This window comes from Xenopus laevis, chromosome 5L (genome assembly GCF_017654675.1).
Source record: "Xenopus laevis strain J_2021 chromosome 5L, Xenopus_laevis_v10.1, whole genome shotgun sequence".
Taxonomy (NCBI): domain Eukaryota; kingdom Metazoa; phylum Chordata; class Amphibia; order Anura; family Pipidae; genus Xenopus; species Xenopus laevis.
Genome location: NC_054379.1, coordinates 44,291,795 through 44,308,210, shown reverse-complemented (window position 1 = coordinate 44,308,210; position 16,416 = coordinate 44,291,795). Strand labels below are relative to the sequence as shown.

General features: G+C 38.6%; 1 protein-coding gene across 1 annotated transcript in view; it reads left to right on the top strand.

Moving 5' to 3' along the window:
• The window catches only part of igf2r.L (insulin like growth factor 2 receptor L homeolog), a 90,442-nt gene that overhangs the window by 25,216 nt on the left and 48,810 nt on the right, over window positions 1-16,416 (top strand). The window contains exons 7-16 of the mRNA XM_018262972.2: window positions 653-761; window positions 1,176-1,338; window positions 2,473-2,635; window positions 6,672-6,775; window positions 8,820-8,984; window positions 9,397-9,549; window positions 10,561-10,704; window positions 11,016-11,153; window positions 13,257-13,404; window positions 15,142-15,319. Of these exons, the coding sequence (XP_018118461.1) occupies window positions 653-761; window positions 1,176-1,338; window positions 2,473-2,635; window positions 6,672-6,775; window positions 8,820-8,984; window positions 9,397-9,549; window positions 10,561-10,704; window positions 11,016-11,153; window positions 13,257-13,404; window positions 15,142-15,319 (1,465 nt within the window). The remainder of the gene's footprint in view (window positions 1-652; window positions 762-1,175; window positions 1,339-2,472; window positions 2,636-6,671; window positions 6,776-8,819; window positions 8,985-9,396; window positions 9,550-10,560; window positions 10,705-11,015; window positions 11,154-13,256; window positions 13,405-15,141; window positions 15,320-16,416) is intronic.

Here is a 16,416-nt window from a genome sequence, read left to right as displayed (position 1 = left end):
CTGGTGAGGTATGGGACCTGTTATCCAGAATGCTTGGAACCTGGGACTTTCCTGGATTTTTCTTAATTTGGATCATCATGTCTACTAGAAAATCATGTAAACATTAAATAAACCCATATTTATGCCAATAAGGATTAATTATATCTTGGATCAAATACAAAGTACTGTTTTATTATTACAGAGAAAAGGAAATCATTTTTAATAATTTGGATTATTTTGATAAAATGCACTCTATGGGAGAGGGCCTTTCTGTAATTCGGAGCTTTCTGGATAATGGGTTTCCGGTTAATGAATCCCTTACGTGTACCTGCAAAAATATAACTGTCATGAACTTGCCTTTCCCATAAATGTAGCAAAATGACAGTTAAAGGAGATATGTGATTGCAAATTTATTTTAGATGTAGCACAGCAGCATATAACCACGTCACATGAGCTTAAACTGATGCACATACTTGCCTTCTTTCAATGTTCTGACATCTCTTTTTCGAGAAGTGCGGTTAGTTTCTATTACTGACAGCCCTGTCTGAGTTTATCTAGTCAGAAAGCACCTTGATTCTCTTTATTTATAATACATTTTAAATATTTCCTTATTTACTTTATGCTGTGGAACTAAAAAAAATTATATATTTTTTTTTCTGTTCTATTTTTACAGGCTTGTAATCAGTTATGAAACAGACGACAAAGCAGAAATACCAGACTTTTGCAATGGCCACACTCCTGCTGTCTCTATAACATTTATCTGTCCTTCAGCTAGGACTGAGGTAGGCTAACACTAATCTTATCATTTTTGGCAAGAAATTCACATAGGTAACGTATATTATTGACCTGAAACCACTATTTCCTCAGGCATATGAAAGGGTGTTACTTACTTGACTGCTTTCCTGGTTGCAAGGCAAACCATGTTGCCTGATCTAGAAAGCAAAACATGTTTAATCTGGTTTTTGCCATGCTTTCTGACATCATAGGTTTCCACTGATTACATTCTTTTCCACTTAATCAGACATTTCTCCTCTGATGCTGACCAAAGGAATGCTACCTATCTAAAACAATGTTTGACATGCTTTAAACATGTACAGGAATTTCTTTCGATTGCTTTTTGTGCTCTTTGATGTTGGTATTTCTTGATTGTATTAATGATTTTATGTATGGTATTGTTTCTACTTTTTAATCCTTAGGGATCAAGCCCCAAACTTACAGCAAACACAAATTGTCGGTATGAAATAGAATGGGTTACAGAGTATGCCTGCCACAGGGATTATCTGGAAAGTAACAGCTGTAACTTGACAAGCAAACAACATGATATTTCTGTTGACTTGTCGCCACTTATGCAAAAAGAGGGTAAGTATCTGTACTGTGTTTTGCATCACAACTTTGATCCCAAATCTATGCAATTTAGTTTGAAATACATTTGCCTAAAGCTGGCCATAGATGTAAAGATTTTTAAAAGATCTTTTCGTTATCATAAGGCTTATCATAGGCTTATCTTGAAATGATCGTTTAAATGTACGATTTGTCCATCAACTAAAAAGACTATGTTAAGCGATGTTGTCTAGTTGAAGCCAGGAAAACTGAGGGTAGCTGCCTGCTTGGCCCTGCAAACAATTGGACAATAGATACATTTCACTGTGACCAATGACCATTTTCTAACCTGGCCGATCAATTTTCTGACCGATGTCGGACGAAAAATCGTTAGATGCGCAATCATTCAGTTCCAACTAACCTCACGATAATTTGACGGATTGGTTGGATTGCACTACAATCTGTCGTTCATCAAAGAAAAATCTTTAATCTGCCTTTAATCTGACCACCCGTGCTCTTGCATATCTATATCTTATGCTTTGACCAATTATGACTGTGTTTTGGGTTGTTAAAGAACTGTGCTGAGCTCTGGGTGTCTGATTGCATCAAAGAAAACTGTCCCCACAGAAATGGGGCTAGGTGGCTGGCAAAATTAGATGTTTTTCTTCTCATTTGGGCTACCATAACGCCATGTGTTCTGACTTATTGATGATCAGTCCTGTCCAAACCGATGCAATCACTTGGGGCCAGATGACCAAACATTACCTTGAGATTACTCTGAAATAATATCCAAACTAAAGCAGGCCATACATGCTAGTAATGTGCATGTCAAGAATTTCAAGACCCACACCCGACCCTAACCCGCCCCCTACCAAACCGCACTTGGCCTAGGCCCACTGCTGCCCTCTATTTATAGACCCGCTCCTGCCCCACAGTGACGTCACAAAAGGGGCGGATGGAAGCCAGAACTGACTGCTTGACAGCTAAGATTTTTAATTGTTTATAATAACTATGGAGGTTTTAATAAAAAATATTTTGAGTTCCATGTTTAATTTAGAAAGGACTTTTATTATACAGGTTTATTTTTGTCTGGGTGACAGGTCCCTTTGTAAAGTACCAGAGATAGTTTACAAAAACTTTTGAAACATTAGACTTTATTTTGTTTCCTTCCAGGTACACCCTACCAGGCTGCAGATCCAAGTGGTGGATACAATTATTACCTGAATGTTTGCGGTGCAGTCAAAGGAAGTCCATGCAGTGGAGATTTCTCTTCCTGCCAATCCAAATCAAACAATCAGAATAAAGGAGCAGGTTCCTACCAGAATCAAACTCTCAGGTATGTTGAGAGAATAGTCTTTTTTTTATGACATAGATCTTGAATTTTGTCTGACAAGTGCAGAATTATGAATATTATGAAATTGGTCTGTCACCAAACAGACCAGTCAGTAAGTGGAAGCCTCTTCAACATGGACAAGCAGTGGTTGAGGCTGAGTGGCATGCCACCCCTAAAAACTTGCCGCCCTAGACGTGGGCCTTTGTGGCCTCGCCACAAATCCGGTCCTGACAAGCAGCAGTCTTAACAGAAATGTTACTAAGCTTGAATAATTACACTAAATCTGTGGGAAATTACAAGGGATGTGCAGAAAACAGTCAAGAGAAAGGAAAAAAAGATGGAGGGAGAACATGTATAGTGTATAAGAAAGAGGTAGGACAGAGCTGAAGAAGATAAATCACAAGAGAAGGAAAAACTCATCACATTACGTGGTATATTTATCAAAGAGTGAAGTTCTCCACAGTCCATTAGAGTGAAATTCCACCACTCTCATTTCACCCTTTGATAAATATGCCTTTCAAAATCCCATAAAAATTAATGGAGGTTGGCGGAATTTCACTCTAGTGGATTGTGGAGATCTCTAACTTCACTCTTTTATAAATAGTCATATGAAAAAGTTTGGGAACCCCTCTTAAAACTTTGGAGTTCCTTTATCATTGACTGAGCTTTCAAAGTAGTAACTTCCTTTTAATATATAACATGCCTTATGGAAACAGTAGTATTTCAGCAGTAATAATAAAGTTTATTGGATTAACAATTGACCAAATAACTAAATTTTTGTCTCATTAGTCCAAAGCACTTTGTTCCAAAATGACTGTGGCTTGTCTAAATGAGCTTTTGCATACAACAAGCGACTCTGTTTGTGGCGTGAGTGCAGAAAGGGCTTCTTTCTCGTCACCCTGCCATACAGATGTTTTTTGTGCAAATTGTGCTGAATTGTAGAACAATGTACATATACACCATCTGCAGCAAGATGTGCTTGCAGGTCTTTGGAGGTGATCTTTGGGTTGTGTGTAATCCTTCTCACAATCCTCCGCAGATGCCGCTCCTGTATTTTTCTTGGCCTGCCAGACCTGGGTTTTACAGCAACTGTGCCTGTGGCTTTCCATTTCCTGATTACATTCCTTACAGTTGAAACTGACAGTTTATACCTCTGAGATAGCTTTTTGTAGCCTTCCCCTAAACCATGATACTGAACAATTTTTGTTTTCAGATATTTTGAGATTTGCTTTGAGGATCCTTTGCTGCTGTCACTCTTCAGAGGAGAGTCAAACAGAAGCACAACTTGCAATTGGCCACCTTAAATACCCTTTCTCATGATTGTACACACCTGCCTATGAAGTTCAAGGCTTAATGAGCTAATCCAACGAATTTGGTGTTGCCAGTAATTGGTATTGAGCAGTTGCATGCATTCAAATTAGTAAAATTACCCACATTTTTGCACAGCCCACTTTTCACATTTGATTTAATTTCATACAACTGAATACTGTTTCACTAAAAATCTTTGTTTAAAAAAAACACCCCAGTATTCAGATGTTCCTGGGGAATGAAAGACATACCACTTATCTTTTTTTGTTGAAAGTGGAGTCCGTTATTATGCAGGCTGAGAGGGGTTCCCAAACTTTTTCATATGACATCATATATGTGTGATGTGTGGGAGCAGAAGACGAAGAAATGAGAACTAAACCGCATCTGTACACTTGCAAATAATAGTCCTCCCACCTCAACCACATCTGTGCATCCATCCAAGTCTCCTAGCTCCCCCTATAACAGCTATGGGACTGCAGAGTAGTGTAGTGTGGTTGGTGGCTGCCATCTTCTACCAGGAACATGTGTGGTATGTGCAACCAGAGAACTTTTAGTTACAGGCATGGGTGCAGTTGATTAGAGGATCCTTTGGGTAACAGCTGTTGGTTAAAAATGTACAAGGTAGGGTTTAGTTCTTCTTTAAAGGGAGAAGTGAAGAGAAGCTGAGAAACTGTAGTAGGGAAAACTAGAAGATGAAAAAAGTAATAGTAATAAGAGGCAGTTATGAAGAAGGTAATAAAGGGGTGCTGTTTAGAAAAGGCAAGGCAAGGAGAGGGGCACAAATGATGGGAAAGACGAGTAATAACCACGAAGGAGCAGGTGAAAGAAGCTTTTGGTTTACTAAGAAATTAGTTTTTTTTTTCTATGTGCTATTTCTTGTAAATCTTTGTAGCTCCACTAATCACATACTTCTTTTCAATTGTTTATCTTACTGGAAGGCTAGTTTGCTGTCCCTCTTTTTTCCTGCAATTGCAATAATCCTGCTATTTGAACATAAAGTGAACATTATTGAAGCAATTTACCTATCCTGGGGGCATAAGTTCAAGAGTGTGCTCCTTAGTGCTCCCTTACAGAGCACTTGCGTTCCTCTGGATTGCTGGTCTGTGCACTCAGCGCTAGGTCAAAATAATTGAAGGGCGATGCTGAATTGCATCTACCACTTGCAAGCAGTGTAACAAATTAGGGGTCTATTTGTTATGCTGGGTAAAATATTGGAGAAAGATATCACTGGTTATGTTGCCCATGAGCAACCAGTCAGATCTATGCTTTCTGTTTTCTGCTGAAATCTAATAACTGACGCTATGGGCGACAATCCATAATTCGATTTTAGCAGAAAACAAAAAAAGAATGGTATTACCAATAGGGATGCACCGAATCCACTATTTTGGATTCAGCCGAATCCCCGAATCCATCTTGGAAGATTCGGCCGAATCCCAATCCGAATCCTAATTTGCATATGCAAACTAGGGGCGGGGAAGGAAAAACTGTAAAAAATTGGTTTACTTCCTTGTTTTGTAACAAAAAGTCACGTGAAATCCCTATGCAAATTAGGATTCGGTTCGGCCAGTCACAAGGAATCCTGCTGAAAAAGGCCGAATCTTGGCCGAATACCGAACCGAATCCTGGATTCGGTGCATCCCTAATTACTAGGGATGCACCAAATCCACTATTTTGGATTCGGCCGAATCCTTCGCGAAAGATTCTGCCGCATACGGAACCGAATCCGAACCCTACTTTGCATATGCAAATTAGGGTGGGAAGGGGAAAACATTTTCTACTTCCTTGTTTTGTGACAAAAAGTCACGCAATTTCCCTCCCCACCCCTAATTTGCATATACAAATTAGGGTTCGGCCAGGCAGAAGGATTTGGCCGGATCTGAATCCTGCTGAAAAAGGCCGAATCCCGAACCGAATCTTGGATTCGGTGCATCCCTACTAATTACCAAATAGTATAATTTGCATCCACTTGCTACAAGTCATTTGTGGCTATTGAGCAGCCAGGTCCCTGTAATTACAAAGCCAATGGTTTTTAGTTTTTGAGATTGTATTTGTGAATTAACCCTACTGATTTACTTTAATGCAAATTTATGAGAAAGCTGATCCAAGTCAAACCATGTAAATTGATTAGAGGACCTACAGGACCTTTAAAACGATTATTGCACATAACACTCCAGTGATCCTTTATGACCTGGGGTTGTGCTGCAAGAGCACACCCCTTAGTGCTCATCTACAGGACCCTTGCACCCACCTCTAGACTGAGCACCAGATGAAAAAAAAAAAGAAAGATTACTTGGTGTAGAATGCAGCTATGCATACTGTTGCTCCCTACCGTGTGTGTGCAAGTTAGGGGTGGGTAGGTGAAAGGAGTGAGGACTTCTACGTGCTTCCCCATATCCCTTTTTTTAATCGAGTGCAACCTAACACAGTGGGGCTCATTTATCAATACTAGGCAAATTTGCCCATGGGCAATTAAAATACCTATAGCAACCAATCAGTGATTAGCTTTTAAAAGCCAGCTGCAAGTAGAACGATGAATGCAGCAATTTGATTGGTTGCCAAGGGTAACTGCCCAGTGTTGATAAATGATCCCCAGTATCTTAAGTTTTAGGTGCTGTTCCCAGAAGAAATTCCTGGGAATATTTATTAGGATGATGGGAGAGCGAAAGATCGAACACCTTTAACAACCATGCTCTTGTCCTGTCTTATTCTGTTAATTGTCATCTTGCTGCAGATATTCAGATGGGGACCTTACTTTGACTTATCCTGGTGGCGATAAATGCAGTTCTGGCTTTGAAAGAATGACTGTTATTAACTTTGAATGCAATGAAACTGCGGGTAAGGAAAACGTTTTCTTTGTTCTCTGTCATAAATAAATCTTTTTTATTAGACATGCAAAATCTCAAACAGGTAAGGGACCAGTTATCAGGAAACCTGTTATCCAGAAAGCCCAGAATTACAGAAAGGCCATCTCCCATAGACTCCATTATAATCAAATAATTAAATTAAATAAAATAATTTCCTTTTTCTCTGTTGCAATGAAATGGTACCTTGAACTTGATCCAAACTAAGCTATAATAAATCTCAGTTGGAAGCAAAACGATCCTGTTGGATTTAATTAATGTTTAAATGATTTTTTTTTTAGTAGACTTAAGGTATGGGGATCCAATTATGGAAATATCCCTTATCCGGAAAAACCCACATCCTGAGCATGCGCCAAATCCACTATTTTTGGATTCGGCCGAACCCTCGAATCCTTCGCGAAAGATTCGGCCAAATACCGAACTGAATTCCGAACGCTAATTTGCATATGCAAATTAGGGGTTGGAAAACATTTTTTACTTCCTTGTTTTGTGACCAAAAAGTCGCGCAATTTCCCTCCCCGCCACTAATTTGCATATGCAAATTAAGATTCGGTTCTGCCAGGCAGAAGGATTCGGCCGGATCCGAATCCTGCTGAAAAAGGCTGAATCCTGGCCTTATCCCGAACCGAATCCTGGATTCGGTGCATCCCTACCATAAATAGAACATATTAAGTGAATGTTGCTTTATGAAACCATGTATTGTTAGGGAAATTTGATATTCTTCATTAATATGCTACTAGAAATATAATTTAAGAATATTAACCAATTAATTTTCTTTGTCATGGTGAGCTTTCGCTGCCCTTAGGTGTTGTCGCTGTTTCTGGTGTTCTTTAAAAGCTTGTTAAGACTGACTGAGCTCTGTTTGCTTTCTGTTACTTAGTCTTCTTGAATTCCCTCCCTCTCATCTGATCACCTGTTAAGGAAACCATACACAGGGCAATATTGAGTTTGGCTTAATTGTTTGGCTTTTGCACAACTTGTTTGTGGACAATTATGGTACTGCAGAGTAGTTCCATGTGGTTGGCGTCTGCCATATTTTACTGCTTCCTCAGCATTGACGCTGCTCAGGAACATCTGCAGTATTTGCAACCAGAAGACCTTTGGTTGTAGGCATGGATGCAGTTGGGGAGAGTGACTTTTAGATGGCACCTGTTAAAAAGAAGTACAGGGGGATTTAGTTCTCCTTTAAAGTTAGACGTGAAGAGAAGCAGAGAAATGGTAGTAGGGAAAACTAGAAGTTAAAAATAAATATAAACATAGTTGAAGGAGACAAAATAAATAAGAATATCAATCGGGTAATAAGAGGGAGGTGTGAAGAATGGAATAAAGTGGCTCTGTTTAGAAAAGACTAGGCAAGAGGGTGATGAGAGGCAAAAAGTAATAGCAGTGAATAAACAAAGAAGGGAAGAGGTCAAGAAGAATATGGAATGGAGAGATGGTATAAGAGGAGCAGGATGGAATAAGGAGAAAATTAAGCAAGGTTGACACAAAAGACAGGAAAGAACTAAGAGAAAAACATACAAGAGGCAGAAAAGGAATAGCGAATATGAATGTGTGAAATGTCAATAGAAGGTAAGTGGGGAGACTGCAAAATGATTAAAAAGGTACTTATTGGGAAGTAGAGTAGAACAGCAATAAAGAAGGAAATTTGAGAGACTTGGGGGGGGGGGGGAAAACAAGGAATAGTCTGTGGTTAAAAATATGGAGACGTTAAGGAGGTGAGAAATAAAGAGAATGTGACAAAACCTACTGATTGCCAGTCTGGGCCTACTCACATCAATGGGGCTCCTCAATATACACAACTCCATTTCAAAGAAAAAAACATGCATCAGATAGCTTTGAATTGATAAGAGGGAACATTTTTGGCATGAAATATCAACAAAGGGGATTAGGGCAAAATAAAAAAAATCAAGATTGCTGTCGACTTGTATAAAAAAAAATTCAATTTTTGCTATGTTGGCTTATGTTTTTATTTGAGGGTATATTGTTAGAAACTAACTTAAACTTTGTTGTTGAAGTGAATAATGGCCAAGGGGTGCCAGAGTACAATGCAGAAGCAGACTGTACGTACTTCTTCACTTGGGAAACAAAGTATGCCTGCATCAAGGAAAAAGAAGATCTACTCTGCCGCGTCACAGACAATCGAAAACGATATGATTTGTCCACCCTGACTCGCATCTCAGGTAAATAAACTCATCATATATGCACGTGTTTTTTAAATGTATATTGGAAGATATGTCTACTTGTAAAATGGGGGTATTGATTACAACTGAGAAACTAAAACATAGAAAACTTTCCTAGTGACGAACTCAGGAATTTTATAATTATTCTTTGATAAGGGATACCACTCATGCTTTCAGTGCCAACCCTAAATAGACACAATCTACTACTGTCATCATTTATATTTATTTTCCTCCATTCTTTGCTTATCCTTAGCTTGTAATTCTTGCATCCTCCCTATTCGCTTCTGCCTGCTGAGCTAACAGTCCTTGCTAATCATGGAGATGTCATGTCCATATTATTTGTCAAGTTGTTGTTTGTTTTCCGTTTAATTTTGATTTTGTTTCCTTTTTTTTTTTTGTCTTTGAACGAAAGAATCGGACACAAGTGTTGCTGGGAACTGGGAGGCTGTAGATGCGGATCCTACAGCTGTAAACAAGAACCGTTTTTTCATCAATGTATGTCATAAAGTTCTCCAGCAGGGAGAGGCAGCGGGATGTGAGGAAGATGCAGCAATATGTGCCCTTTGTAAGCACACTCCAGTTTTTTTTTTATTCTAGCTAAAATGCAGATGCTTTGTCTATTTGTGTGTTTATGCTATGAAGGAGTGGCAACGTATGCATTAACATTTAACACAGACTTACTGTCTTAAACGGTTACAGTACCCTTTTCATCATTCCAGGTGTAATCAAAAAAATAAAAATGAAGGATGTATATAGTTGCAATAGTGGCCTACATGGATATTCTACCTACCTCTTTCCATTCGGATGCCAGGCTGCTGCATTTTGCAGTGTTGCACTTATGATAGTGTAAAGTCTACTTACCAAATATAATCAAACTATATCCTATTAGTTTCTTTTATATATCTTTTTAAAGCGTGAACTGGACCCTTAACATGGTTGTTTGCTGTACCTTGTTTTAAAAAGTAGGGTACTGCAGTGCGGTTGGAAGATGTCATCTTGCACCGCTTCTGGTTCTTCTCTGCGATTGTAAACAGTGAGCATGTGCAGCTCTGTATAGACGGAACTGTACATGTTCCTAAAGATTGGGGGCCCAGTTATTACCCAGGCTTTTAGATCCTTTTAAATTATGTTTAATGTAAGTCCCCCAGCTAATTAATTTTTTTGCTTTGAATTACTGGTTCGAAAAGAAAGACTCTTGACCAACATCCTGTTGGGTATTATAATAGTTGTTATTTTTAACACACATTTATTGTACCGCTTTGCAGAATATGTTGGTGCTTTTTAAATAGTTCATACACTGAACTATTTATGCACACAAAACCAATAACCGCAATAAGAAGTAAAGAGGGCCCTACTCAAAAGAGCTTACATTCTAAAAGAAGTTGTTGAGAAGGTGTTGGGTTAAGCTAAATATTTTACAAGTCTGTTTACCTCTGCTCTATATATTATCTCCATCATAACTGTCAGAGCCTCTTCTGTAACCTTTACAAATGTGTAACTTTTTGTGTGTATAGCTGTAACTTAACAGTAGAGGCTAAATCCTCTTTATTTGATTGATGTTTTTTTTTCTCTCCAGATTCCAACAAAACCAAAAATTTTGGGAAATTTATGTCTCCTCCAAAAAAAGTTGGCGATAATATCCAGCTGACATATTCTGAAGGAGCACCGTGCGGTGATGGCGAACGCATTCGGACCATCATCACATTTGTGTGCAAGCCAGGTATTTATTGTCTTACGTTGAACCGTGCCAAAGTGGTCTTCAGTGTTAATTGTTAAGAAATGTGCAAGTTATCTAGGACATTTTAAATATAATGAAAGTAGAGAAAGTATTTGATCAAAAAAGTGTATGCTGTACATGTTTTATGTAGTCTTTTTTTCCCATTGGCATATCCATCTAATGTCTCACAATACATGCGATACATTTACTGTATATTATTCATATCATTACTCAGACACTGTATTTATATAGTATACTATAAATAAATATTTGTAATCTGTTATCACGTGACTGTTTTGTTCTTTTGTTTGCAGGAGATATGGAGAGCCCCCCTGTGCTGAAGAGCTCAAATAAAGATGGCTGCGTGTATGAGTTTGAGTGGCACACTGCTGGAGCCTGTGTATTGTCCAAGGCCGAAGGGGACAACTGCAAAGTTTTTGATGCTCAGGCAGGTGTGTAACAAGCTATAGAGGCAAAGAGATTTATTTATCTGTGAGCATAGCCAAAATATAGTTTTCAGTGTCTGTTTCTAACTGCTTAAAGGGATACTGTTATTGTAAAACGTTTTTTTTTCTTTTTTTTTTTTCTTCAAAATGTATCAGTTAATAGTGCTACTCCAGCAGACTTCTGCACTGAAATACGCTCCTCAAAAGAGCAAACAGATTTTTTTATATTTAATTTTGAAATCTGACATGGGGCTAAACATATTTTCAGATTCCTAGCTGCCCCAAGTCATGTGACTTGTGTTGTGATAAACGTCAGTCACTCTTTACTGCTGTACTGCAAGTAGGAGTGATATCACCCCCTCCCCTTCCTCCCCAGCAGCCTAACAGCAGAACAATGGGAAGGTAACCAGATAGCAGCTCCCTAACACAAGATAGCAGCTCCCTAACACAAGATAGCAGCTCCCTAACACAAGATAGCAGCTCCCTAACACAAGATAGCAGCTCCCTAACACAAGATAGCAGCTCCCTAACACAAGATAGCAGCTCCTTAACCTAACACAAGATAGCAGCTCCCTAACACAAGATAGCAGCTCCCTAACACAAGATAGCAGCTCCCTAACACAAGATAGCAGCTCCCTAAAGGTCCCCATAGACGCAAAGATTTGTCTTAGGTGAACAACCGATTTTAGTGCCATCCAACCAAGCCGTCAAATTATCGTGAGGTTAGTGGGAATTGAACGATCGTGCGATCGATTTTTCGTCCGACATCTGTCAGAAAGTTATTCGGCCAGGTTGAAAAATTTTCATCAGTCATAGTGAAATCTATGTATGTTTGCAGTGCCAAGCAGGCAGCTACCCTCAGTTTTCCTGGCTTCAACTAGACAATATCGCTTGAAATGGTCTTTTTTAATTGATGGACAAATCGTACATTTAAACGATCGTTTCAAGATAATCTTGGTCTCACGATAACGAAAAGATCTTTTAAAAAAACTTTTACATCTATGGCCAGCTTAACACAAGATAACAGCTCCCTGTCAGCTCTAAGAACAGCACTCCATTTTAAAAATCCAGGTCCTACTGTGGCACATTCAGTTACATTGAGTAAAGGAAACAGCCTGCCAGAAAGCATTTCCATCCTAAAGTACTTGCTCTTTCTGAAAGCACATGACCAGGCAAAATGACCTAAGATGGCTGTCTACACACCAATATTACAACTTAAAAAAAAATACAGTTGTTGGTTCAAAAATGAAATTTTATATTGTAGAGTGAATTATATGCAGTATAAACAGTGTAATTTAGAAATAAAAACAACTCCATAAAAATCATGACAGAATCCCTTTAATGGTATACAGCTATGGGATCTGTTATCTAGAATATTGAGGACCTGGGGTGTTCCGTATAAGGGATCTCTCTGTAATTTGAATCTGCATACTTTGTCTACTAAAAAAATCTGTTAACCATTAAATAAACCCAATAGACTGGGTTTTCTTCCTATAAGGATTAATTATATATTCATTTGATTCAAGTACAAGGTACTGTTTTATTGTTACAGAGAAAAAGAAAATCTTTTTTTTTTTTTTTTTAAAAGTTGAATTATTTGATTAAAGTGGAGTGTATTGGAGATGACCTTCCCATAATTGAAAACTTTCTGGATAACGGATTCCATACCTGTACTGTCCTTACATAATGTCATAGCAATTTTATTCGCAAAATTGCATCCATTTTATGTTTCTCGAGAGGGGTACAGGTTTTTTTTTTGTCCAACTTGCCTTATGCCTTCATCCCTGCAGCCCACCGTGAATTCAGTTTGTAATATTTTTTTTAACTTGTAAAGAAAAAATTTGTCTGTTTTAGATTTTTTTTTTTTTTTGCTAACAGATCGTACGTACATGGTTTGCTGTTTGGATATTTTTTTTTTTTTACATTTTACAACAGGCCCCTATATATCCTTTTGTACCTGCATTTGCATTCAATGGAATTAATACAGGATGAATGTATAATTATTTCCTTTTTTCCTGGTTTCCTCAGCTTCTGACATGTAATAGAACTGTATATGTACATGTATAGTTTCACGTTATCTGGTATTGTTTCTGCTTTACATGATTTTAGGGTATTCCTATGACCTCTCACCTTTGACCAAAAAAAGTGGCAGCTACCATGTTTCCTTGGATGATTATAATTATGATATCAATGTGTGTGGAAATATAACAGAATCAAAATGTGGAGACAATGCAGGAGTGTGTCAAGTAGCAAAAAGGTAAATGGAATTTCATTATTTGGTTATGGTTTGCAAAAAAAGCACAGGTGCGCTCCGTTCATTATTACATTTTTTTTATTTATAAATGTGACAAGGGATAACCAGTTATTTCCCTTTTCTAGCATACTATCTTAATAGTATCATAGTGATACTGCTTGTACACAAATGGGGAATGTAATAAAAGTTGCAAAGAGAAAAACAATTTGCATCAATAAGAATAAAAATTCACATCTTGCAAAGTAGTATTCTTCCTTAAACTGTTATTGCATTGCGAATTTTAATTGCGCATGAAGGTGTCGCAATCTTTTGGAGCAAACCTAACTTTTAAACCTAAGATTTCATAGTTTAGGTGCAAAACCCAAGAAGCAAGGGAGACCTGGTACTAAAGGGACCCTAAGGGTCAGTTCACACGAGCAGATTCGGGGAGATTTAGTCACCTGGCGACTAATCACCTCCTCTTCTGGGTGACAATCTCCCCGAACTGCTTTCGCGTGTCCTTCCCGTGTCGGAAAACGAAGTGCCGTGTGTGCTTTAGCACAGACGACTTTTCATTATAGCAGACGAGAAGACACGCGAAGGCAGTTTGGGGAGATTTGTCGCCCAGAAGAAAAGGCGATTAGTCGTCAGGCGACTAAATCTCCCCGAATCTGCTCGTGTGGACTGACCCTAACACAAAAAAATAAGTGTTTAAAAGGAATGACAATGTAATGTACTGTTGCCCTGCACTGGTAAAACTGGTGTGTCTGCTTCAGAAACATAACTGTAGTTTGTATAAACAAGCTGCTGTGTAGCCATGGGGGCCGCCATTCAAGCACAGGATACACAGCTGATAACGGATAAGTTCTGAAGAATCAAAAAGTACTATGAGTCCTATGCAAGACTGTGGACACAATAAATCATTTTTACTTTGCTGCAACAATCTGGTGGAAGATTGCCTTTATTTGAGTGTCTGCTCAACATTACTTTTCAATTTGTCCGCTTCCTATGCTGAGGGCTCAGCGTGGTGCACCTGGGCCACTTCCCTAATTTGGTGAGTAATAACTTTACTTATTGGAGACCCCTATTCAATTTTCATTAAATTTTGAAGAATCCCATTGTACTACTACAGAGCTTATCTGTTATCTGCTGTGTACACTGTGCCTTTTCGCCTTTTTCAGTTTTGAATGGCTGCCCCCATGACTACACAGAAGCTTGTTTATATAAACTGTTGTATAGTTTCCAAGACAAATACGTCCGTTTTACCAGTGCAGGGCAACACTACATTATAGTGTCATTCTTTTAAAACACTTTCATTTTTTGGTTTACTGTTCCTTTAATGTCTGCCTTGAGGAGATGTTGCTTTGTGTGTTACATTTTACACAACTGACTTTCACTTAAACTTTGAGTCTGCTTGGTAAATTGTGTGCAAGTCGTTGCATTTTGGGGGCACCTGCAGTTACACTGGAATTTTGAAAAATAATGATGCATTGTAGGTAGAAACGATGGTGGATTGTGTGTAAATCACAAAATTGTAAATTGCCTACATGGATATAACTCAGTTCAACCCTTTTCTCGACATTAAGCAGTTTTTATATTTATGGTGATACTGCGTCCCCATTAAAGCGTTGAAAGTATTCTTTAACACACCATACATGCTGCTTTTGTGACTTCTGTGTACCCAGAGGAAGTCACAGTGGTCATAAATATATTGGTGTACATATTATTATATACAGGCTATGTTGTCTACTGTTTCTACAGCAATAGTGATCACTGGAATCTTGGTATCCGTAACTCCAAGCTATCTTACTATGATGGAATCCTCCAACTGCACTACACCAATGGGACACCTTACCAGGATCCAGGGAAAACTCCTCGCTCCTCGCTTATAACATTCTTATGTGACAGGCAAGCAGATATTGGTCAACCGGAATATCAGGTATAAAGCCTGGGGTGCTCTGTGCTCCTACATTTGGCATTCTTGTTTTTACTACCTCCTTAACCTATATGCTGAAATATTGGTAGGCATTTCCAAGAAATATTTCTACATTTTGGAACTAGCATTGTTAGTTTAAAGGAGAAGGAAATGCTTTTGCAGCACTTGGGGGTGCCAAATGTTAGGCACCCCCAAGTGATTGTATTGACTTGTATGAAACATTGGGCCATGCTCCTATCAGCAGAAAACTGCACGAGCCCAGGGTTATTCCAGTGAGCACCACAGAGCGATCCACTTTGGTCTTCTTCTTCAAATTTCCCGGGGCAAACCCATGCACAGTTGAGAGAAATAGCCATCTTTTTAGTTAAAGCTCGGCTTTTCGTTCTACTGCGAATGTGCAGCCGTGCGAAGAAGGAGGAAGAAGATTGCTCCATGGTGCTCACTGGTATAACCCCTGGCCGGTGCATTTTTCTGCTGCTAGGAGCACCAGCCCGGGGTTTCAGGTAAATTGATACAATCACTTGGGGTGCCTAAGGTGTTAGTGATACAAGAGAAGACTAATGTTATGTGATTCTTAACATTCGTATGCTAATTTGTAAAATATAATAAAAACGCTTGTAATTTGCAGTAGGTCATTGGTAATTGAAAATGGCTCTAGAGCCGTTTACCCTGTGCCTCTGAGACAAACCCCATACTTTCATTTCACATGACCTTTATTTTATGAACTTTTTTATAACACTAGTTCTTTTCTAATTTTAATGAAAGTCCTATAACATCACTGTCGCCACCCTATCCCTGATAAAAGTGGGAGTCCGCTATAGAATTTCTCATTCTTTCATCTCTGAAGCACCTGCTTTGTTGGGATTGGCTTGGTAACCCTATTGTTTCTTTCATATTTGGCCACTCGCTGTGGATACTGCTATAAGGTGAAAAGATGAAAGATTCTATAATTGTTACAGTTGAACAGTAATCCAGACAAAGTTCACTTACTAGGAAGAATCCTTCATATACAGTTCAGCAGTATGAGCTGTATGATTGTCATCTACTCAGCATAACCTGAATATGGTGTTGGGGCTACACAAAATGGGTCATTCCTTTCA